The 24862-nt window shown below is 44.9% G+C and overlaps 1 protein-coding gene and 1 long non-coding RNA gene across 2 annotated transcripts in view; one reads left to right on the top strand and one right to left on the bottom strand.

Annotated features, from left to right (window-relative positions):
• Window positions 1-24862, bottom strand: part of LOC108348410 (uncharacterized) — a 39925-nt gene that overhangs the window by 2469 nt on the left and 12594 nt on the right. The window contains exons 2-3 of the long non-coding RNA XR_005494963.2: window positions 18456-19509; window positions 17398-18310 (exon numbers count right to left, since the gene is read on the bottom strand). This is a non-coding gene — a long non-coding RNA (uncharacterized LOC108348410). The remainder of the gene's footprint in view (window positions 1-17397; window positions 18311-18455; window positions 19510-24862) is intronic.
• Rpl21l3 (ribosomal protein L21 like 3) lies at window positions 12188-12706 on the top strand. Its single transcript, XM_039095157.2, has one exon. It carries the CDS (start codon window positions 12207-12209, stop codon window positions 12687-12689), a length of 483 nt encoding a protein of 160 aa, XP_038951085.1. The 5' UTR covers window positions 12188-12206; the 3' UTR covers window positions 12690-12706.

Genomic DNA, 24862 nt, shown 5'->3' with positions numbered 1-24862 from the left:
AGATCGTTTATCTGAAAAATGTTAGGCAAGGGGACAGAAACCATGGCTGGACCCTGAAACATACACGGCAGTGGATGTTTTTATTAATATTTTACTCTTCCATCCAGTGACCCTGCTTGGCCTGAACAGGGCGTTAGGTACTGCAATCTAGAACTAGAAATACCTTCGGAACCCGACTGTGAGGAACTCACAGTTTGGGGATAGAGGCACACCATCTGAGATCTTAACATTTATAATTTATTACCTATATTCAACTACAGTATTCTAAAAAATATTACTTGGAAGTTTGCAGAAATAAGGAATCCCTAAGTTTTAAATCAAATCATTCTCAGCAGTATAATGAAATCTTACTCCATTCTTCCAGAATATGAGTCATTCATCAATCCAGTGTATACACATTGTATCATATATTACCCATCTTTCCTTACTAACTAGTGCCTGCCTCAGTTGTCAATGGTAGCTTCGCAGGGCTTACGGATAGCTATTATCTGAGGGAAAACATACCCATGGATAAGGGGATTGACATGAAGCTAGAGAAGAGGAGAACTGGGGCAGAAGAGACAAGGTCACATGAGCAGAAGGGAGAACAACTGTCACACAGGACTAGATGCTGGAGAACTACACAGAGGTAGGAGCGGGATGCAGGATGTCTCTGAAATCTTCAAACTATGTTTGTCCTGTCACCCACTTCCACACCCATTGCACAGGCCAGGAAGTGACAGCATGGAAATGTGACCCCTTCTCAGAAAGGGGGGTCTAAGCAGCAATACCCACATCCTCAGCCTGTGGCCATTGCCTTGAGCCTCAGAATCAACTCTGCACAAATCACCCAGACATCGCTTCCTGGGAAATAACTTCAACCTTGAGGAGAGATGACCCTCAAGCAAGGGTTTCCAACACTATGTTGTCTGCACCCCGTCACCCAACAGAGATATAGGTAGCTCGAGTGTGTCTACTCGGGTATAGGGCAACCTCACCTGTGAGATGGTAGAAATACCTCCCAAGGAGTTTGTGTATGACAGTACACATGTGCTATAGCCTGCATGTGGAAGTCAGGAGACAGCCTCAGCTGTCTTCTTCCTTATTTGAGGCAGGGTCTCCCTTCCCCTCTACCCCCCCCCCCTTTTCCTCTCCTTTCCCCTCCTCCTCTCCCTCTCCCTTCCTCTCTCCTTTCCCCTCTCCCACTCTGTTTTGTTTTTCAAGACAGGGTTTCTCTGTGTAGCCCTGGCTGCCCTGGAACTCATTCTGTAGACAAGGCTACAAGCTCAGAGATCTGCCTGCCTCTGCCTCCTGAGTGCTGGGATTAAAGATGTGCACTGACGCCGATGCCACCACCGGCTGAGGCAGGATCTCTCTTGTTTGCCACTGTCCTTCATGCTCCAAGCTAACTGGCCTGTAAGCCTCTGGATATTCTCCTCTTTCTGTCTCTCATCTCTCCATGAAAGTGCTGGGCTTACAGGCATGTGTCACTGCATCTGGCATTTACATGTGTTCCAGAGATCAAACTCAGGTCATTGCCTTGTAGGCCGAGCTCTTTTATCTGATAAGCCATCTCCTGGGCCAGGAGATGTTTAGTTTGAATGTTTCTCTGTTTTCATCCTCCAGGAAACATCAGCTTCTGCCTCAAAGTTGGTCCAGCTTAGATCTGGAATTCATTATTTGAACACGAGCAAATGTAAATTAATGTATAGTCATCACGTTGGCGTCCCAGCAAGGTAAGGAAATGTTGACATCAGCCTGAGAGTCAAATGAGGCACTGAATTATATGGTGTGGCTTGAGGTGTTGACATGCCGGCCCTCTCCCTTCCAACCTTCAGGAAAAAAAGCAAATGCTTCAGAACAGAGCTCATGACTTCATCACTTTCCAGAATTGGACAGTGAAGAGTCCACATTGAGCAGATCCAGAGCATTGCTTCATTCCTGTCCTGGAAGCGGCACCCATTTCTGACTGTCCACTGAGGGTTTAACACTGCACCAGAGACACAGATGACCTCCAAAGACAGAGCAGGTATAACTCCAGCTGCAAATCTGACCAGGGCTGTGGCCTCGCTAGCACCCACCACCCAACCACATTGTCTACACCGCCGTCTTCCTCTCAACCTCCTGATCCTTGCTCAGTCCACCACTGACCCCATGACTGGAACTCTCCTCAGTGTGCATCTTTCCTTTGGGATTCACTGTCCTTGTCATACTTGTCTTGACATACTATTTCCCTTAAAACCCTTGAGGGCCTTCCCATCTCACACATCTCTTGGCATAAGAACATTTTCATGATCCCAGTCATTCCAGATTTCCTTTCCTACTCTGCCCCCTGTCCCTACATCGACATCAACTTCAAGGCATATACAACTTCCACCCAAACTGGTCCCCTAGTGGTCCTTTTTCCAAACCATCTGGGATCCTCCCAGTGATCCTGCACTCTTCAGAGTCTACTCCACTCAACTCTTGTCTCCTTGAAGAGGTGTGACTGACTGGCCCACAATCCTGTCCCTCCTCTGGACACCTCTGTTCCCTCCCCCTCTGCCGTCATGTCTGTATAGACATGGTTTGCATGTTTGTTGCCTACCTGGTTCTAAGCTCCTTGAAGTTAGACCCTGATATCATCCTCTCTGAATCTCCGGCTGCATTCATAGTGTCAGAAACTTAACTCAGTTTTGACAAATGCCCATCAGACAATTGTCATTGTCTTTGAAGGTCAAGTGACTTTGACAGAATAGCACCTTCTACCGAAGAAGTCTCTGCTTTAATCTCCGGAACCCATGATCACGTTCCGATGCACAGCTAAAGGGACCCAGGCTGCGTTTGACTAAGGTCGTGGACCCTGAGACAGGACGATTATCCCGGATTAGCCAGGTGAGGTCATCTATAGAGTGGCTCCTACAAACTGGAGAGCCTTCAGCAGCTGTGGTCACAGAGAGACCTAACAGTGAAAGAGCAGTCACAGAGGCACAGTTTCTGGCTCTGAAGAGGGAGGAAGGTACACAAACTAAGGACCCTGGGCATCCTTTGGAAGCTGAAAACCACAACATGCCTTCTCTCTGAGGACCTCCAGAGGGAGTTCAGCCCTGATGACACCTTGACTTGGCCCACTTGACTTGGTCCATGGTGGCCCCCCAGACCTACATTTCTCTTAAGTTACTTACTTAATGGCTGCTTGTCGCTGCAACAATAGAAAAGCCTAATGCATCAAGTTCCTGCTGGAATGCTATTAAGGAAACCTGCATAAGATGCCCATGGGGCCGTGTGAGGGAAACAGACATCCAACTGAAGTTCAAGCCTATCTTTTTGCAGAAGATAACATTAGAACTAATTTTTTTAAAGGATTTGGCCAAAGAACAGGCACGGGGCACCATAAAACAGTATGCCCTCCAGCCTTAAGTCTGAAGACTCTGCCAGCTTAAGGAAACCACATCGTCAGGAAGCTTGACCCAACCTCAAGCCTCACTCCAGTACCCAGACTCCCATGATCCCCTTTTTTAAACAGACACAAACTTACTGAGAGAGACTCATCCCAGTACTGCCAGCCTGCAACAGCGTTAGCGTTTGTAGACTGGCAGGTCAGACTAGACTTACTAGATGTAAGAAGGAAACAAGAGAGTGCACAGGAGAAGGTTGGACTTGACTTATCACCGAGCATCTGGTGCCTGTCCCAACTCATAGACGCAGTAGGAGGGAAGATGATGAGGACATCACTGTTGCCTGTTCTTGATGGGAAAGCTTTCATGAGGAGGCAGACCTGGAGCCAAGGCCTTCCTGAGAAGAAGAAAGTCATCCAAGCAGTAGCCCAGCTTGGCTGGGACACAAAGACAAACATAGTTCATTGCTGTCTGATAGAGTAGTTGGCTATTTTTCTCTACCTGACAGCTTGCTCAACATCTCCCCACATGGCAAGTCAGGCACGGTGATTCAAGCACTGGGGAAACTGAGGCAGGAGGATCAGGAGCTCGTGCCCTCCCCGGGCTTCATAGAAACCTTGTTTTTAAAATGAAAGTGGGGAGGGCTGGCAGGATGGCTCAGCAGTTAAAGGTGCTTGCCTTCAATACTGGGGACCTGAGTTTGATCCCCAGAACCTACATAGTGGCAGGAGAGAATGTCGTCCTCTGAGCTCCATTAGACATGTGTGTCCTTTCCCCCAACAAATAAATGTAAAACAAAAAAATTCAATAAATAAATAAGGGGATAAGTTATAGCCCAATTGGTACAGTGGGTGCTTGCCTGGCACACCAAAGTTCTGGGTTCAGTCACCATAGTGCACACTTGTAATCCTAGAACTCAGTGGATAGAGGAAGGAGGGTCAGAAGCCCAGAAGTCCCTTGCCTCATAGCAAGGTCAAGACCATGAAGCCTTGTCTCAAAAATAAATAAGTCAAGTCCCCAGGTCACTGGATTCTGCCTCAAGGATGAGGAGGAGTCCAGCCCTGAGTAATCAAGCTGATTGTTAAGAAACAGTTGCATCCTAAGGACATGAACAGCTCAGAGGATGATGTAATGAAAAGCCCAAGAGGCAGAAAGCTAAGAACACGGTCTTCTCTTTATTCTCTACCCGGGAGTTACGAGGGAAGGGTTAGGTCTTTGTTTTCCAGCAGATAACCTCTGACCCAGGGCAAGGGTAGCTTATGAAATTCCTGTGGCTTCTACCTCCTAGCCAGAGTCCGATACACAACTGCTAGCTCTGAGACCTTGGCAGCATCCACAGGATTTGTGTGTAGGCGGCTTCCTAAGCCTTCTTATCAAAAGTCACCAAGGAGGATGACAAACAGGAATATGACCTAGTATGCCCGCACACCTGTAACTCCAGGGTTCACTAGACAGGAGGGTGGTGAGTAAGGCTAACCTGGGCTAAAGGCAAGACTCTGTCTTAGAAAGGAAGTAAGGAATGGAGACAAGGGAAGAATGAACATCGGGAGAGATGAAAGAAAGAAAAGGGGAAGGAAATGGAAAGATGGAGGTGAGAAAGGACAGAATTACTAGGGCAGGGAGGAAGGAGAGATGGGTGAGTGTGGTTGCTTCCATTCCCTTGGCTTCTCCCTAAAAGAGGCTTCTCCTCAAGCTGTGGGTTGTGGACCCCTTGAGGGGTCTAGTGACCCTTTCACAGGGTCACACATCAGAAATCCTACATGTCAGATATTTACATGATCAGTAGTGAAATTGCAGTTACGAACACCGAAAACAATTTTATGCTTAAGGGTCATATGGCATTAGGAAGGTTAAGAACTGGTGCATTAAAAAGAATGATGTGGGACCCGTTATGCTCTCACTGGTGGCGGTTTCTGTAACATGGTGTAAACTTGAATTAGGAATCTTCGCCATCCACAGCGCCTGTCCTTGTGAGTTCTACACTTGACACAGTCTAGACTCTACTACAGTCACCTGAGAAGGGAATCTCCATGGAGGGATTACAAAGATTAGATTGGCCTGTGAGCATGTCTATGGGGGATTCTCTTGACTGTTAATTGATGTAGGAGAGTCTAGCCCACTATGGGCAGCACCATCCCCTAGGAAAGTAGTTTGTGCTATAGAAAAAAAAAATCAGCTAAGCTTGTGCTGCACGCAAACCAGCAAGCAGTGTCCCTCCACAGTCCCTGCTTCAAGCTCTTGCTTGAGTTCCTGCCCTGAGTTCTCTTCAAGAGTGTGGCCTAGAAGTATAAACCAATCAATCCTTTTCTTCCTTCTAGTCAGTGTTCTATGGAGAAACTAAACTAGAGAGGTGTTCCTTGGGGGAACTGAGGGCTGTAGGGTAATACGTCTCTCACCTAATAGCACAATCTCCAGGATGATAACCCACCAGAACACATCTTCCTGGTTTGGGGCCTGAAGCCACATACTCCAGAAGTCCTCGTAAGCCCAAGTTGCCTCTGCTTAAATGTGGAATTAAGGAGCAAACCACAGGACTAGAAGGTTCCTTTTGTCATGTGTCCCAGCCTTTCTGGCAGACAGAATCTAGAGGGACCCTGAAGTCAATTGTAAGGAACTGGATTCTCAGAATTCTCAAGGCCACAGGTAAGTCAGTGAGTGAGAAAAGAGATTAGCCCAGACTACCTGAGAGAAAGGAAAGCAGGTGATGCATTTCTTTGGTGTTTGGTGGCCACAGGCTACCCCCTGATAGAAGTACCAAATATCCTACTGGCTAAACCAAAATACTCAGTTTCTCTCTACTCGTTTTTCATTTCTGTCTTGATGAAAATCTTGCAGGGTTTGTTTTGATTGTTGTTATTCGATCCCACTGTGAACCCTGAGATTTTTATTTACTGGGAATTTAAAAAAAAAAAGTTTCTTGTGGTGTAGCTCAGCCCTGGTGCACATCTTTAATCCAAGAACTTTTTGTTTATTGTAAACAGGATTAAACAAAGTCAACCATAGGTCAAGAGGTAGAGCAAGTAACCAGTTGACAAGGAGTGAACATAGTCAAAAACCACAGAGAGTAAGAGGGAGTCAGGAGGATGGATAGAGAGGCTCACAGGAAGTAGAGAGGAGGGACTTTCAGTTTGAAAGGTGTTTTTGAGTTGGTGTGGAGAAGGAGAGCTTCCTTTTGGAACACTGACTATGGAAGAAGGTCAGCTGGGTGCTTTCTCTGCCTCTCTGAGCTAGCAGGCTTTCCCTCAGCATCTGGCTCCCAAGTCTTTATTGATAAAAATCAAACATTTGAGATTTCATTTAAAGAAAAAAAAAAAACAAGTTTTGTCTCTACCACCACAGCATAAATGGACCCATGACCTAAGACAGTGTCATCTCAGATGCGTCCAATATGACTCCTGCTTCTCTGGTTCCTGAGCCAGAAGAATGCAGAGAGAGGCAGCTTTACAACCCCAGCCCTCAGGGTTAAGGCTACCACACTTCCGCTCACCTCCCAGTCAGTCCATCAGAGGCAGTAAATCCTGCATCCTGAGACCCAGTCTCCTATCAGCCTCATCCAGGCCTTGGAGCCAGGAACAATTGTTCAGGGGCCCCGGGTGATGGCCATACTCTAATACATCCTGGCCTAACCCTGCTAGAGAAAAGGCCAAGTCTGGATTCCATCTAGAGGCTGGATGGCTAAAGACAGGAAGATGGGGCTTTTCAAAAGAGGCCCAGGATTGGGGGTTGATGGAAGGGAAATGGAGGAGTCCTGTACATAATATTTGAGCCGCTAGCCTTTTTCCAGATTGGGTTATTACATTAATTCAGAACTTATGCTCACACTTAAAAGATTTCTGTCATATTTTATGAACACTGTGATCTCAGAGTAAGTTGCCCTGGAAATATGTCACATTAAATCAGGGACACTAATAAACTTTATTATGTATTCTCCATGTGGGTCAGATCAGGCAGACAGGGCAACTTCCTGCTGCATGTATCTGCACGCCCCTCAGGGATGGCCCCTCCTATGGTGGAAGCAGAAATAGGCTGGGTAGCATTCCCTCAGCATGTGCAACAGGGTAGTTTGAACATGCTTGGCCCAGGGAATGGCTCTATTAGGAGGTGTGGCCTTGTTGGAGTATGTAGTGCCTTGTTGGAGGAAGTGTGTCACTGTAGGGGTGGTCTTTGAGATCCTCCTCCTAGCTGCCTGGAAGTCAGTCTTCTCCTGGTTCCCTTCAGAACAAGATGTAGAAGTCTGAGCTCTTTCTACAGCAGTTACCTGTCTGGACGCTGCCATGCCTCCCTCTTTCGATACTTGACTGAACCTCTGAACCTGTAAGCCAGGCCCAATTAAATGCTGTCCCTAGAAGAGTTGCCTTGGTCACGGTGTCTGTTCACAGCCATGCAAACCCTAAGACACACATCAGGGCTGCATTAGAAGCCTGGCCCACTGTCCCACAAGGGAAACTCATTCTGGTTTCCAAAGGGTGGGCTCAGTCTTTGGAACTCACTCTGACCTTGTGGTTGTAACATCTTCCATGTGCACTGTGGCAGAGCACACACCAGCCAGGACCCGATGGTAGAAAAAGCATAGGTGTCAAGACAGTTTCCACTTAGCAGATATTTCGTGATGACTTACGTAAGAGGTTTTTGTTTGTTTGTTTTTTTTCTTTAAAGCCCAACGTGATCCATGCCCACGGCTGAGGACTTGGAATAGAATACAGATCCAATTAAAATCCCAATAGGGTAATTTGAAAAACTTAGTTAACTTGTTATAAAATATGTATAAATCTATACTCTTCTTTATAGAACATAAAGTACTTTTTAAAAAATTTTTAAGTTCATGTAAAAATATCTAAGAATAATCAGGAAGGACTTGTGCCATCACATATTAAGCACAAAATGTATGTGGGTGTGGGAGCTGGTGAGAGGTTCAGCCATTAAAAGCTGGGCTCACAACCAAAACATTTAAGAGTGTGTGTGTGTGTGTGTGTGTGTGTGTGTGTGTGTGTGTGTGTGCACGCATGAGTGTGTGCATGTGTGTGTTTGTGTGGAGAGGGGGGAGAGAGAGGGAGAGGGGGAGAGAAAGAGAGAGACTTGAGATTGCCCACACCACTTTATATATACAAACTTTCAGACACCAGCCCTGGGGCTGTGAGAACGTGCAGAAGAAAGAGAGCGCTGACAGGAAGTCTGTGCTGACCACATGGATTCCCAGGAAGTTTTACCAGCATAAACAGTCGTGCATTCATCTACTCCCACTGCTCAAAGAAACTGGAATTCTTTTCTCTGGGGAAAAAAATGGCTGGAGAAATAGCTCTCTACAGTTAAGACTGATTACTGACTGTTGCAAGGGAATCAAGTTTGATCCCCAACTCCCAAACCCAGTGACACACAACCTCCTGACACTTCAGTCCCGGGGAACACAATGCTTCTGGCCTTTATGGATAGACACACACACACACACACACACACACACACACACACACATCTTTTAAAAATTAAAAACCTAAATCAAATAGAGTCTGAACTGAAGACAAGGGCTCATAGACTTCCAGGAGTGAGACAGAGTAGAACGGACTCCGAATATCAAAATGAAGATGCTGGGTCCTGTCCTGTGTCCCTGGAATGCCAGCATTCAGGAAACCTTCATGCACAGCACATCAACAAAAGCTGAGCAGGAACATAGCACTTCCCCAGTCCAGAGAGAAGACCCCACATGCGGGTCTGAGAGAGACAAAATGGAAAGGCCTCAGAGGCAACCCGTTCTCCCTAGGGAAGCCCCCACACACAAACATCCTCCACTCAAGCAGGGAGAGACAGTGAGAAATACTTCTCACAGAAGACATAATCAAAAACAAACATGAGGAAAAGTGTTTGGAAGAAAAACAGACAAGGCGATCTTATTCTCAGAGAGAGAAGATAGCTTCTCGCCGTAAATCAGAAACAAAGCGGTGCCTTAGATGCCTGCGTGACAGCAAGACGCTGCCGGTGGAAACCAAATTGGAAAGCCAAACACCATGGCTCAAGGAGATTCCAACTATAAGTTCAGGGGATCGTATATCATTTAGAAGTTGGTGGCCATATAAAATGAAAGAAGAGATTATTTTAAGTCTAGTGTAATCCGAAAGGCTAATGACCAGAATTTCATTTAAAAAAAATGAAGAGAAAATGTAAGAGGGAAATCACTAATGAAAAAAATCAATTAAATCTGGGAGATAGACAGCTCACTGATACAGGACTTACCTGACATGCTTAAGTCCTCACACATCTCCAGAAGTTTATAGACACCTGGTCTACACAGCAGGGAATAAGAGACCTTCTCAATGTAGAAACAGTGTAGAAAGGTATTACTGATACCCAAAATGTCTCTCTGACCCCTATACACATGCAAATATACATGCAATACCATGCATGTACCTTTACACACACACACACACACACACACACACACACACACACACACACATACACAGAGAGAGAGAGAGAGAGAGAGAGAGAGAGACTTTTTTAAAGAAGACAAAAGATAAAAATAAATAGAAAGATGCCTTTCGTTCACGAGCCAAAAGACAAATTATTTAAGAGGTCACTACTATCCAAAGCAATCTGTAGACTCCACGCAATGTCTTGAAGAACCCCAACAATACCTTTTTTTTTTTCAGAAAGGGGGAAAAAATCATCCTAATTTCTACATGGAATCTCAAAGGGTTCTGACCAGCCAGAACAATCTGGGAAAAAAAATCAGAGCTCCCACACTTGCAGGTTTTATGGCATATTGCAAAACTCAGGCAATCAAAACTGTGTAGTGCTGGCGGAATAAAAATAACCAGAAATAAGTAGAGAGAAAATAGAGAGAAATCAAGTTCTGTGTGTATATGTATGTGCATGTGCTAGTGTGAGTGTGTGAATATATATACACATACACACATTATATATACATATATATGTGTATATATGTGTATATATATATATATATTAAATGATTTTTTGACAAGAGTGCCAGAACCACTCAACAGTGTTTTTAACTAGTGATGATAGGAAAAAAAAGAATACCCACATGCAGAAGGTTAAATTGGATCTTTATCTTATACAAAATACAAAAATGATCCCCAAACAGGCCAAAGACCATTGACCAGAAGAAAAAAAAAAGAAAGACAAGGGGCTGGAGAGATGGCTCAGTGGTTAAGAGCACCGGCTGCTCTTACAGAGGACCCACATTGTGGCTCATAACTCTTGTTATAGATGGGATCCAACACCCTCCTCTGTCCTCCAGAGGCACCAGGCATGCACATGGCACACAGACATGCATGCAGGCAAAATAGCCATACATGTAACAATAAAAATAGGAATGAAAAATTTAAAATAGCACCAAATCTGCTTAAAAATAATAAACGTCTTATAAGAATACAAAGGGGAAGTTCGTGGTGACGCTGAATGTGAAGTGTTTTCTTGAATGCGAGTTCAAAATCATGGGAAGGAAAGTCATTAAAAAAAAAGTTAGACATCATCAAACATACAAGCTTTTGTGCATCAAATGACAGAATTGACAGAGCCAAAAAGCCTCACATGGAAGGAAGGTAAGTATTTGCAAGTCATATACCTAATAATGGATTGATACTCAGACTCCACAAAGGGCTTCCAAACTCAGCAACAGAAAGAGTAGTGTTTAAATAGGCAGCAGGTTGAACATTTCTCTAAAGAACTTGTTTGCATGGTTCATATGCATAGGAAATAATGTTCACAGTTAATCATTTAAAAAAAATACAAATCGTGACCATGATGAACAGCTAGCTAGCTTCCACTAAAATGACAAAGAAAAAAGGGGAGGGGGAGGGGGAGAGGGGGAGGGAGAGGGAGAGAACTATGGTAGCATCCACAGGACCTGCACAGGTCTAAGCCAGATGGGGTCCCGGCACTGAAAGGGAAGTGGACACTAGCTCCATCCCTAACCCAGATGCTATCTCCAATCTCCAGTAGCTCACAAAGGAAAAATCAGTTTCTGTCAACAGAGTCTCACTTGGGACCCTGGCCAACACGAAATGAACTCAGTGGTATTTGGGGAGATTCCTTGTCTCATAATGCTTTGTCTGGGTATTACTTTTATTATTTTTCTTTTTTTTCTTGTATATCTTTTACATATATTTCATGGTTTCTGGGATTTTGTCTTTATAAAATTTTCTGTGTGTGTGAACGTATGTGGGTTTTGTTATTTTGGGTTTTTGTTTTGTTTGTTTGTTTGTACTTTTCTAGGTTCTTTTCCTTCCCTTAGTTTGCTTTGCCCTGTTCTGGTTTGTTCATTTTGTCTTATCTTACTTTATTATTGCTTAGATGCCTGTCTGTATTCCCATGAGAGAGAGAGAGAGAGAGAGAGAGAGAGAGAGAGAGAGAGAGAGAGAGAAAAAGTGTGGATTTGGGTGGGTGGAAAGTTGGGGAGAAGTTCAGGGGGGTACCATAATCAGAATGTAGTATATGAAAAATGTATTTTCAACAAAGAGAGAGGGGAGAGATGATAGGAGAAAAGGAAGGAAAAGAGAGGGAGGAAGGGAGGGAAGAAAAGAGAGGGAAGGAGGAAAGGGGAAGGAGGAAGGGAAGCAAAGAAAGGACTGGAGTTAGCTTAGCTCCTTGCTAATGAAGTGCAGCTGATGTGGAGAACGCCTAGGGTGAAGGCAAAGACTCTAAGCCTGCCTCCAGTTCACAGTAGCATCACTCACTGAACACTAGAAGTAGCACAGATATTCACTGAGGAAAGGATAGCGCGATGTATCTATTTGGTGCACAACAGTTGAGCACAGAATGAAGGAAAATATTGTTATCATAATAAGTGGGTGGGGCCTTTCCACCGAGGTAGCCATCTTCCAGTAAGTCGCCAAAATGACGAACACAAAAGGAAAGAGGAGAGGTACTCGGTATATGTTCTCTAGACCTTTTAGGAAACATGGAGTCGTTCCTTTGGCCACATACATGCGAATCTATAAGAAGGGTGATATTGTAGACATCAAGGGAATGGGCACTGTTCAAAAAGGAATGCCCCATAAGTATTACCACGGCAAAACCGGAAGAGTCTACAATGTCACCCAGCATTCCGTGGGCATCATTGTAAATAAGCAAGTTAAAGGCAAGATTCTGGCCAAGAGGATCAATGTGCGGATTGAGCACATCAAGCACTTGAAGAGCAGAGACAGCTTCCTGAAGCGGGTGAAGGAGAACGATCAGAAGAAAAAGGAAGCCAAAGAGAAGGGCACCTGGGTTCAGCTGAAGCGCCAGCCTGCGCCACCCAGAGAAGCCCACTTTGTGAGGACCAACGGAAAGGAGCCTGGGCTGCTGGAGCCCAGTCCATACGGATTCATGGCCTAATGGACACAAAGGAAATAAAGGACCTGGACTGAAAAAAAAAATGGGTGGAACCACAAGAGAGGTGTGTGCATGCTCGCACTCGAGAGTAAGGGGGTGCTAAATAAAAGTTAGAATTAAAAGAGCAAATATTATCTTTCCCTATGTCTAAAGAACTACTTAGCGGAGACAGAACAGGTCACTGCCTGGGGTTGGAGGTGAGAGTTGAGGCTGAGTAGGTGTCAGGAGTAACAGAATCATCCCGGCAATTGCAGTGACAGCCCCATAACTACACACTTACTAAACTCATCCCCTGTGCCCTTAAAAACGGGGAGACTTTATGGTACATAAATTGTAACCATAGAGCTGTTGTTGTTCTCCTAAAGTAGTGGATGGATTCTCTTTTCCAGCACTTACTATGCTGCCCCAGAGCTTTGCTCCAAATGCTGAGAATGAGTAAGAAGGGCTGGTGAGGGCGAGTCAGATGGACAAAAGTAAAAGCATTCTATCCACAGAACACCCAGCAAAGAGAACTGCTGGCCTGAGAGCCGTTCTTCCCGATCCAAGAAGACGCAGAGCCCTGATGGAATCCCTCCTGCTGCGGGAGGTGAACACTGGCCCTCTGTGGTGTTCTCAGCCTCCCCCTTGGGACATCACGACACCAGCACAAGGAAAAAGCAGCCCTGGGATGAGGAGCCTCACTTCTCCTGCCAACTTATGGTCTTTAGGAAAGGGTGGAAGCATCACCAAGGGTGGGGTGCAGGGCAAGAGGTGGCTGGATGTGTGTGACTCTGTGCACAGAGGACAAACCAACCAGTTACAGCATACACATGGTTAAACTCACGGCCAAGCCTGGGGAGAGACAAAAATATAAAGTTTCGCCACAATTATATTACACATTTTTAATTATAGGGAGAAGATAAGAAGGCAATACATTCCAATGTTAGCCTCCGATGGTTGTTAATTTTTAACAGAAAATAAAGTGGTCCTCAAAAGAAATCCTGTTCTCATGGCTTGGCCCACATACAAATTAGTGGGCCAGATCTGCAGAGGGGAATAGAAAGTGCTGAAGTCCAGCTTTTACACAATGCAAGAGGCTTTTACAGAAGCCAGATTTTTAAAGGATAAAAATAATCGAGAGGCCAATGGTGGAGTGCACACCCCTGACCCCAGCACTCTGGAAGCTGGCGGGTGGGGTAAGCATTGACCCAGCCTGGACTATGCAGTGAAGAAAGAAATAAGAAGGGAAGAATGGGAAACAGAAGTGGAAGGAGAGAGAATGGGAGGGAAGGAGGAATAGAGGGAGGTAACTAGGATGGTTTAGAGCACTAATCTCAAAGTCTGTGTTGTTACTGAGAGAACCATTAGAACACAAGGAAATAAACACAACAGAGTCCAACAACTTTCACCAGTTCCTTGGTTGGAAATCTAGTTCCTCTCCCATTAGGCGCTGTGACCCTGTTCATCCTTCACTCAGTGTGTGGAGAAGCCTGGGACAACAGAATCCAGAATCTCAATTCCTATGGGAAACCTCCACTACACAGGTTCCCCAAAGACCATTCCTTTGCTCCGACTTCCTGAGTAGCCAGTTCCTATCAGATTAACCAAATATTTACAGCTGCCACTTTCCCATTATCTCTTGCAGACAAAACAAAAGGCGTAGTTATTTTGTGTCGAAAGGGTTCACTGAAATTAAGCAGTGTGCAGTATATGCAACTTACAAACTATCAGCTACATGTGCCCCCCACAGGCTCATGTGTTTGAACTCTTGATCACCAGCTGCTGTGCTGTTTTGAGAAGCTGTGGAAGCTTTGAAGCCCATCGTCTAGCTGTCTGATACATGCCACTGGGGACGGGGCTTTGAGGGCTACAGCTACTCCAGACTTCCAGTATGTGCTCTTACAAGTTCCTGTGTCTGTGGCCTGAAAAGGACTACTTCAGCCACCGTGCCCTCCCCATCATAAAACTCTGAGCCAAAATAATCCCCCCTCTTTACATTGCTGTGGCGGAGTGTTTTGTCACAGAAGCAAGAAAGTAACTACTTCAGAAGCAATTCCCACTGCTTAGAGTCATTGTAAGAATTAAGCGCCTCAGTGTCTGTTAAGCACAGCTCACAGACAGACATCTGGTAAATGGTAGGTTCTTACCACTACTTTCCATTCCACGGCTCACCTGTTGTCTTCACTGGTGTACACACAAACACATAAGCATCACACACACACACACACACACACACACACACACACACACACACTTCACAAATCATATTCTAAGAAGCTGCACTGACACGGCCCATGGAAAAATTGAAAGGAACTCTCTTCAACAAGGTAGCACCCTCTACTGGCCTCCACTGACACTTGTACTCACATGCACATACCCACACAGAGACCTACTTGCATACACATAATAAAAAGAAATGTGAAGGAACCATCCAAATGTATGCTGGAAGACAGGAAAGGGCACTTTTACTCCCAGAAACGGAGCGGGTTCCTGCAAGCAGCAAGGGAACGGCCATCTTCCTCCCACGCCATTTGACCCCATACCTGTCTGGAGGGGGTAAAAGGCCAGAGCACTCAGATTTGGCTAGCACTGTGCTGACAGGCAGAGCCTGGTGCACTTGATTGATGATGAGGATGAGGATGCCCATTTAAAGCCCTATAAGATGATGCAGCCTGGTAACAAGCAAACCATGGCCCCGCCCATTCCCAGCTATTCTCTGTTGGAGCTTAATCAGTGATTGGGTGGGGTCAAAATTAAAGGCAACCTGTCTCCAGTGTCATAAGCAGCCTTGACTCTTGGTCTTTTTAGGAAGGAGGCTGGATGTCCTTTCCATATATCAATACTAGGGAGGGCTGCAAGGGGCCAGGGTTCTGCTGCCATAGCTTAGGAAAAACAGTCAGTTGCTACAACAAAAAGTCAAAATAAGAGTGGCTTCGACATGATCGCTTATTTCTTTCTCACAAGAATTCAAATATAAATAATCCAGAACAACCAAGCTGCCGGCTCCAGGGTCAGGAACCCAGGTTCCCAGCTGACTGGAAACCACAGTACCCAGACTGCAGGAGTCGAGTAAGACGTGACCTAAACACTCTTGCCGAGTGACATCTTGACTATAAATGTGAAAAGGAACCCAGGTTTCTGGCAGCCTGAATATGAACCTTCCACTTCGTAATCCGAGATAGATGCTGTTGCTTCAGCCTTAAATATACACACAGCCAGAAGGGGGAAGAGCCAAGGCATAGCTAGAAATGCATACGTGTGTGTGTGTGTGTGTGTGTGTGTGTGTGTGTGTGTGTGTTCAAATAAATGTTTAGATATTAAATGGTACATTTCCACCACCATAATACACTCATGATTTCTTTTTAGTCTACCTAAACACTTTTTCTCTCATTGTTCTGAAGAAGGGGAAATGTTCTAAAGGACCTTGAAAGTATTATAGAAGTCAGGCACTGTATTGTGAGGTTAGTGCAGATGCTGACCACTGGAAGGAAGATGAGGGGGAAGGAGAAGCCTGCTTCCAAGGCTGCATACAGGTCATCTCTTCTGCCCCAACAGACGGCGTTCTCCCTCTACGCAATCATGACCAAGGAGCATGCAAGGCACTAAACCATTATTAGGTCAGAAAACAAACAGCCTCCTAAAGGAAAGGACTTTCCCAAATCAATGCTGCCTTAGTTAGGCTCTTATTGCTGTGAACAGACACCATGACCAAGGCAACTCTTAAAAGGACAGCATTCAATTGGGGCTGGTTTACAGGTTCAGAAGTTCAGTGCATTATCATCACGGCAGGAACATGGCAGCATCCAGGCAGGCATGGTGCAGGAGGGGCTGAGAGTTCTACTCCTTCATCTGAAGGCTGCTAGAAAACTGGCTTCCAGGCAGCTAGGGTGAGGGTCTTAAAGCCACGCCCACAGTGACACGCCTACTCCAACAAGGCCACACCTTCCAACAGTGCCACTCCCTGTAGTGCCAAGCATCTACAAACCATCACAGATGCCCAGGCGAGATAAGAGCAAGAGTCCACAATGGGATTTCACGAAATCAAAATGCTTCTGCACATCAAACGAAGCAACAGAGCCAAGAGACAATCCACAGCATGAGGGAAAACCTTCGCCAGCTATACATTTGACTATCTAGACTATATAAGGAACTAAGCACTGAGCAGCGAAACATCGAATCGTCTCTCAGTACACAGGCAAAGGATTTAAGCAGTCTTTAAAAGAAGAAATACAGACAGTGACTATATGAAAAGGGGTTCGATAGCATTAGCATTCTGGGATAGGCAAATAAAAATTATATTAGGATCCCATCTCGCCCCAGGCAAAACAGAGATCATCAAGTAAGTAACAAACAAGGGGGCTGGAGAGACGGCTTAGTGGTTGAAAGCGTTGGCTGTTCTCCTAGAGGACCCAGATTCAATTCCCAATACCCACAGGACAGCTCAAAACCATCTGAAATTTCAGTACCATGAGGGCCATCTGGACTCTGTGCAACCAACATGCATGGGACATACAGACACAAGCAAGAAAGTAACAAACAATGACAGCAAAAAAAGCGGGGGAGGGGGGAGGAACCCCTTCCACAGCCACCACGGAAGTCAGTATAGAGGTTCCTCAAAAAATAAAATAATAAATAATAAAAGTAGACCCACTATCCTAGCTTTCCTTCTGTAGCAGTGATAAAAACTGTGACCAAAAGCAACTTGGGGTGTGGGGTGGTTTCTTTGGCTTACCTTCCACAGTCCATCACGGAGGAAAGACAGGGCAGGCGCTCATGCAGAAGCAGAGGCAGAACCACGGAGGAGCACCGCTCACTGGCTGGCTCCTGGATTCAACTACTTAAACATCCAAGGCCCACCTGCCTACAAATTGCCCAGTCACGCCCACAGGTCAATCTGATTAAGGCAATTCTTCAGTTGAGGCTCTCTCTTTCCAGGTGTATCGAGTTGACAACCAGGATTAACCAGCAGCCCTACTGTGTGATCCAACTGTACCACTGCTCCAGGGAATATAGCTGAAGCCAACGCACCACAGAGATATCTACACATCCGGGTTTTGTTGCAGCACTGATCACAAATTCCAAGTCCTTCGGTCAGCCTCGGCGTTCATTAACTTAGTAGATCTTGCCCATGTGTACATCCTTAAAAGATAAAAGGCTTTAAAAATTAAAATACGTAGAATAAGCAAAAAAAAAAAAATACATGGCGGAGTTTGACTCAGCCATAAAGAAGTTAAATTAAGTCATTAGCAGGGAAATGGAGGGAGGTAAAGATCATCGTGCTGCTAAGTGAAATAAGCCAGAGACTCTTTGGGAAGAGGAACACAGCAGTGGATGATGGGAGAGTGGAAGGCATTGGAGGTCCTTACAAGAAAAGAACATGATGTGCAGGGTGGAAGTGACACCCTGGAACCCCGTCATTTTGGTCAAGGACTGTCTGCTAATAATACAAATGAACAGTACCTTTGACAATGTATCCAGCTCTCGGGATCTGAAAAGCATGCCTTACCCCCGATGTGTTCCTTCCCCTATTGTCAAACACGGTGTACTCTGACAGGAGTAGCATGGCCCCTACCACACCGTCATTAAAGGGTGAGAGCCATCTCCATCTTCACCACCACGAGCTGTTCGGGGTCCTTGCCACACATCTGACAAGTCAAAAATACATCTCATTCTAAACCGGTCTTTCTTATTATGCAGCCTACATACATTTCAAATCTAATATTTGCTGATACATTTAATTTTAACTCATAGGCTGATTCATAAGGCATATTCCAAGGGTAACTAGCTCACCCCGCTTTTCTCGGAACATCCTGATGCTGGCACTGAAGTTCTTGCAGTCCTCCAGACCCAGGCATACCTGGACATTGGTCAACCTGTAATGATATCTAAACTTCATCAACCTCTACTGAATTTTATGCCTAGATCAACAAGATTTTAAAAAAAAATCACTGAGAAAATCCTTATTTTTTTAAAAAAAAGATCCTCTCTGATGGAAACTATTTTAGGTTGCGGTTGTAGCTCCAGAAAGTGTAGGAGGAGGGGGTGGGGGGATCATACAACTCAGCAAGATGTGTGTGGCACTGACTATGGCCACACAGGGTTCTGGGGCTCCCAAAGAACTTCAGTGACATGAAGAGTAGCTGTGAGTCACTGCTGTGGCTTGGAGAAGTGTCCCCAAAGGCTAGTGTGGTAAAGGCTTGGTCCCCAGATCCTTCCACTGACAGCAAGGGAAACCCTTTAAGACCTTAAGACCTAGTATGAGGCGTTAAGGTCACTGGGGCTATACCCTCAGAGGGAATTGTGGGGCCCCCCACCCCCTTTCTTCTGCTGTTCCATGGCTATTATATAAGTGGTTTTTGTCCTACCAAGCACTTCAGTCATGATGTGTACTCATGTAGCTCGACTTAGCCCTAAAGCAACAGCATCAATCAACCACGGACTGAAACTCCAGCACCCTGGGCCAAAATAAATCTTTTCTCTCTATAAGAGATTGTCTTGGCTATTTGTTATAGTGACAGGAGGCTGAGTAACATAGTCAGCTCCTTCTCTTTCTGGGCTCCCTGGAATGCCTCTCCCATGAATATTTAAAATGAAATACCAAAGGAGAAAAGAGATTTGGGCAGTGATCCTCAAACCACAGTACACTTAGGAAGAATCTGAGAAACTTGCTTAAAAGGTTACAATTCTGGGCCCTTTCCCCAGAAAGTTTGGTTTGGAAGAGTAGAAGAAGCAGTCCTGTTCCCAAGGACCCCAGATGATCTTGATGCAAGCAAGTTGGTGATCCGAGCAGGCTCGTTAAGACTCTGGACTGCAGGGAGAGTGGTAGAAAGTTGCTTTTCCTCTCCTGAAAAGCAAAACAGAATCATCAGGAACCCAGAAGGAACAGGAAGCCACATGACCATCTTAGTCAATGTTACACTGCAATGACGAGATGCCATGACCACAGCAATTCTTATATGAGAAAGCAGTAACTGGAGGCTTGCCCACAGTTACAGATATGTTTAGTCCATATCATCATGGCGGGAAGTGCCATGGCATCCAGGCAGACATGGTGAGGAAGAAGTAGCTAAGAGTTCTACAACCAGATCCACAGGCAGCAGGGAGAGAGAGAGGGGGGGGAGGGAGGGAGAGGGAGCCACTGGGCCTGAGTCAGAGCCTTGAAACTTCAAAGCCCACCCCCAGTGACACACTTCCTTCAACAAGGCTACACCTACTCCAAGACGCTCCTGCCTGCCAATCCTTCCCAAGTACTGCCACTCCCTGATGACCATGCACTCAAACCTAAGAGCCTAAGAGGACCCTTCTTATTCAAACCACCATATTAATAAAGCAAGGGGGAAACACTGAAACTTTCAGAATTTAAAGAGCCTCTTATAAACCTTAAGGTTGCTGGACTAGCCAAAGCAAAGCATATCTGAGCTAACCAAGGCAAGCCGTGCTCTCTCTGTGTGTGCATGCATGCTGTGCTAGGCAGCTATCATAATAATATATGTGCAAATTATGCCAAAATGAGATAGCAGCCATTAAACTGATTAGCATATAACAGAAACTGTAAGTGTTAGTGCATCTACGTGCCCTAGGGTGTGTTTAACATATATCAGTAATCCTGTTTTGACCATGTTAAATCTAGGATGGCCATAATGAAGGTGCCCAATAGGCAGTTGGATACGGGAGCCTCTATTACAGAAAATACTCAGGGGGCAGGTTAGGAATAGATATGTAGATTTAGAGAATCAACTCCATATAGACTCCTGGGCATCCATAAGATTCAAGCCATGCCAGTGGGCCAGGGTGGGTCAGGGCTTACTACTAAGTCAATCATGTGCCCTACAGCCTGTCAGCAAGCTAAGAACCCTTCACCAACCTGAAGCTGGCAGAGTTTAGGATATCAGTACATGAAAATTACAACAAAGGCCCTGTGCAGAAGGCCTTGATCTCTCGATATGTAAACCCTAAACCAGAAACTTCTCATAACAGAAATCCAGAGGCCCCAGACAGAGACAAGTGAGATCACCCTTGTAGACAGCCCAAACATAAACAGGGAAATGTTCGCATATACAGCATCCCCACAGGAAAATGCACTGGGAGCCCAAACCATGAGATAGGAGGAAGTCAAAAAGAACTCCAACGCTTCCACTTTAAAATTACTGCGATTGGAACTTCCAGGGACTAAGTCACTACCCAAAGACTATACATGGACTGACCCTGGGCTCTGACCTCATAGGTAGCAATGAATATCCTAGTAAGAGCACCAGTGGAAGGGGAAGCCCTTGGTCCTGCTAAGACTAAACTCCCAGTGAAAGGGGTTGTTGGGGGGAGGGCGGCAATGGGGGGAGGGGAACACCCATAGAGAAGAGGGGGGAGAGGGGTTAGGGGGATGTTGGCCCGGAAACCGGGAAGGGGAATAACAGTCGAAATGTAAATAAGAAACACTCAAGTTAATAAAATGGAAAAAAATTACTGCGATTGGCAATAGAAAAATCACTTAGAGGTTTGAAAGCTGTGGTATGTGCTGAAATTGGTGTTTCAGGCTTTTAGAACCAGATCATCCCGGCCATTGTATGTCAATGATATGAAGAACTGAATGGAAAAAGCTGAGAACAGAGTTTGACCAGCCAGCAGCTTGACACTCTCCCTGTGGGTAATTTCTCCTGTCTTCTGAACTCCCGTAAAATGTAACTGGCACATCTCTAATGACCTTATGGCCTGTTTTATAGTTGCTTTCACGTATATAAAACATATACAGGACCTATACTGGCTAAACTCAACACTCCTTGTAGACGTGTGTGTGTGTGTGTGTGTGTGTGTGTGTGTGTGTGTGTGTGTGCGTGTGCGCGTGTGCATATCCATACATTATATATCTTTATTCATGCACCTTTTTGCATGCTTCACAAAACCTAGCACAACACTGCACATGTGGAAGGTACATGCTTAATATAAACTCATCAGTATATGGCCAGGAACCTTGTAAAATACTAACAGATCAAGCCCATGTCCTGTGAACCTCTCACCTAGACTAGGGGGGAGGGGAAGCCAGTTGGTAGTGAATAACTCCCTCTCTCTCTCTCCTAACCCGATAGACTCCCTCAGGCTGTGTGTCTATCATCTATCATTGTATTTGTATGTCCGCAGGATTAATTGGCAACCTTAAGTTCCACAGCGCTGAGGAAAATGTGTGAATGTATATGTGTGTGTGCACATACATGTGCATATACATATACATGTGCACACACATACATGTACATGCTTGTGGAAGCCAGAGGACAACCTTGAGTTTTACTTCTAAGGCATCTTCCACCTATTATTTTGTGTTCTGGTCTTTCACTGGCCTAGGACTCACCCCTATAACCTAGACTGCCTGACCTACAAACCCCAGAGATCTCCAGCTGTCTCCGGCTCCCCTGTGCTGTGATTACAAGTATGGGCCAACAGGTCCTGTCATTTCTCATGTGAGTTCTGGAAAACAAAATCATGTCCTCATGCTTGCACAGCAAGTACTTTCCAAACTGGAATATCTCCCCAACAAAGGAACATCCCCTGGTCCAGGATTTCCTTAGAGCAGACTGAAAAACACTGGAGCCCCCTGTACAGAACATCAGCTCCTTTGTGTTTGCTTTTAAGTTATAGTAAACCTTGCCCTTACCTAACCGCCCGACTACTCCTAGTTAAACTAGCTCTTCCCTTCCTTGAGAAAAACTCTACAGTAAGGGCTGAACCCTGAGAAACATTAGTTCCTTAACAACTTGGGCCACAGTGCATAGCAAGCAGTCAAGATTTGGGACCTCCTGAGATACCCAGAGCCACCCTTGTATCCCACGCTTTCCCACACAGTGTTAACCAGAAAACCACGTGACTTTAATTGATCATGTGATATTGTCTGTATTTATCCTGGGACCTATAATACAGCCGGAAATATAATCCTTATAAGAGCCTAGCAAGCATGGCACTGGCACTGCCATCTTGCTGATAAGAAAACAAAAGAACGCCCCTAAGTTCACTGTAGAAATCCATCGTGTCAAGGTCAACATTGGAACCCAGAGCCATCTGAATCCAGTTTGTATTCTCAGCTCTTCACTGTTTCCTCTGCAGAGGCCCCACCTCCAGCAAAACAGACAGTGGCTGCCGATGAACATGGATTTCGGAACTAGAATCGCTTCCTACGAGACTAATGCAAGCACACACAGGCACTGGCTCTGGTGTATTCATTCCAATCTCATTTATGGGCTCTAAGGAAACACCATGTGTTCCCTTAGAACACATTCTTAATTTTAGGTAAGGCTTATTAGTGCTTTGGGAGTTCCACATCTAAAGACAAGGGATCAAATCCTGGTTTAACCTAGAATTCAACTCCTGGTTAGGCCCTTGGGTGTCAGAGAGTTCCAGATCTCCCAGAAGTTGCAGTGGTATTTGGGAAACCAAGGAGAGGACCAGATCTGAGTCTGGGGAAGGCCACCAGCATGTGGAGAGTTTGAAAGCAGCAGACAAAGGAAGTCCTAGATAACATAGTTCAATATCTGACTCTCAAAGAAAAACTTATCGGATAGATAGAACCTCTGGCCCTAAATGCCAGTCACAGAGAAGAAAGTACAAATCAATCCCACTCAGCCTCAGTCCTCCACTGAACTGAAAGAAAAATCAAGATGCCTATAAATTTTAAAATAAAACACACAAAAGAAAGAAAGAAAACCTCAAGCAATAAACGAACTCCTGGTACGTAAGCCCCAGCACAGAAATAGAGACAACATGGAAAAACCAAGACAGCGCGTCCCTTCCACTAATTGCTAACAACTGTGTAAGAATGGCACCCACCTAATAAAATGACTTGGAAGAACTACCAGGCCAAAATATTAAAAAAGAATTACAACCATGTTCAAATGATTCAAATAATACATGAGTATACTCCAAGAGAACAAAACACAGAATGACTGAAGTGTGGTCAGTTGGAGAAATGAAAATAAAGATAGAATTGCTGAAGAAAAACTGAGATGGCGCTGAAGATGGGAAAACTCAATAATCCAAACAAGATTTTCAGTCAGAGGCCTCTCCCAACAGAAGGGATCATGTGGGGAGACAGAAAATAAGGAATAACCCAAGATATTAAACCCAACAAAATAAAATAAAATCTAAGGATACATCTAAAACTCTCCACGATAAAAATATTAAACATTAGAAACAATTCTAACCAGTAAGCCATCGCTACAGAAGATTCCAGAAGGACCTTCAGCCTAATACGGGGATCCGTACACTCAGTAGGTCACCGGGAATAGTAGCTCACTAACAGCTCCAGAGGAGTTGATCACAAGCCGTTTCAGCAAATGCCACCAAAACAAAACAGACAAGAATCAATGCCCATCGTTAAATATCAAATATTGATGTTAATGAACTCGATTCCCCAGGAAAGAGACGGATACTAGCAGGTTGGATTAGAAGACCAGATCCGTCTTCTTGCTTACTTCAACACCCGAATCTCACTATCAAAGACAGATACCATCTCAGGGTCAAAGGATAGAAAAGGGTATTCCAAGAAAATGGAACAAGGAAATATCAGGAACAGCCATTCTAGGATCTGACAAAACACACTTCTAACCAAAACTCAGAAGAGATAAAGAGAGTCACTTGGCATTATTAAGAGGAACACCTAACCAAGAGGTGTATAATCCTAAACATACACTCACGAAACACAGATAGGCCCAATTTCATAACACTACACCACATAAAACTTCAGATTAACCCTAATACAGTGTCAGAAGTGACTTCAATATCCAATTCTGTTTAAAAATTTATGAAATTCACAGGTAAATGGATGAACTTGTAAGACATCATCCTGAGTGAGGTAACTCAGATCCAAAAAGACAAATATTGCATGTTTTCTCTTACATGTGGATTTTAAGCTTGAAATGTGTTCAGTAGTCTGAGTAACCACAGAGGTTATCTAGTAAGGGACCAAGGGAAGGAAAGGATCTCCCAAGGAAGGAGAATATAGTGTTATGGAGTAATAAAGGGGGAACCAGAATAGGAGGAAGACTGCATAAGGAGGGGGATGGGAGAGAAAGGTAAAAAAAAGGAACATGGAGACGGACCGATAACATTAAACACCACTTGAAAAACCATTTGGATCCAGATGTGGTAGCACACAACTTTAATCACAGCGCTTGGGAGGCAGAGGCAGGTAGATCTCTGTGTGTTTGAGGCCAGCC

This window comes from Rattus norvegicus, chromosome 16, assembly GCF_036323735.1.
Source record: "Rattus norvegicus strain BN/NHsdMcwi chromosome 16, GRCr8, whole genome shotgun sequence".
Lineage (NCBI taxonomy): Eukaryota > Metazoa > Chordata > Mammalia > Rodentia > Muridae > Rattus > Rattus norvegicus.
The sequence above is the reverse complement of the archived record's forward strand: the minus strand, read 5'-3'. Positions and strand labels throughout refer to the sequence as shown.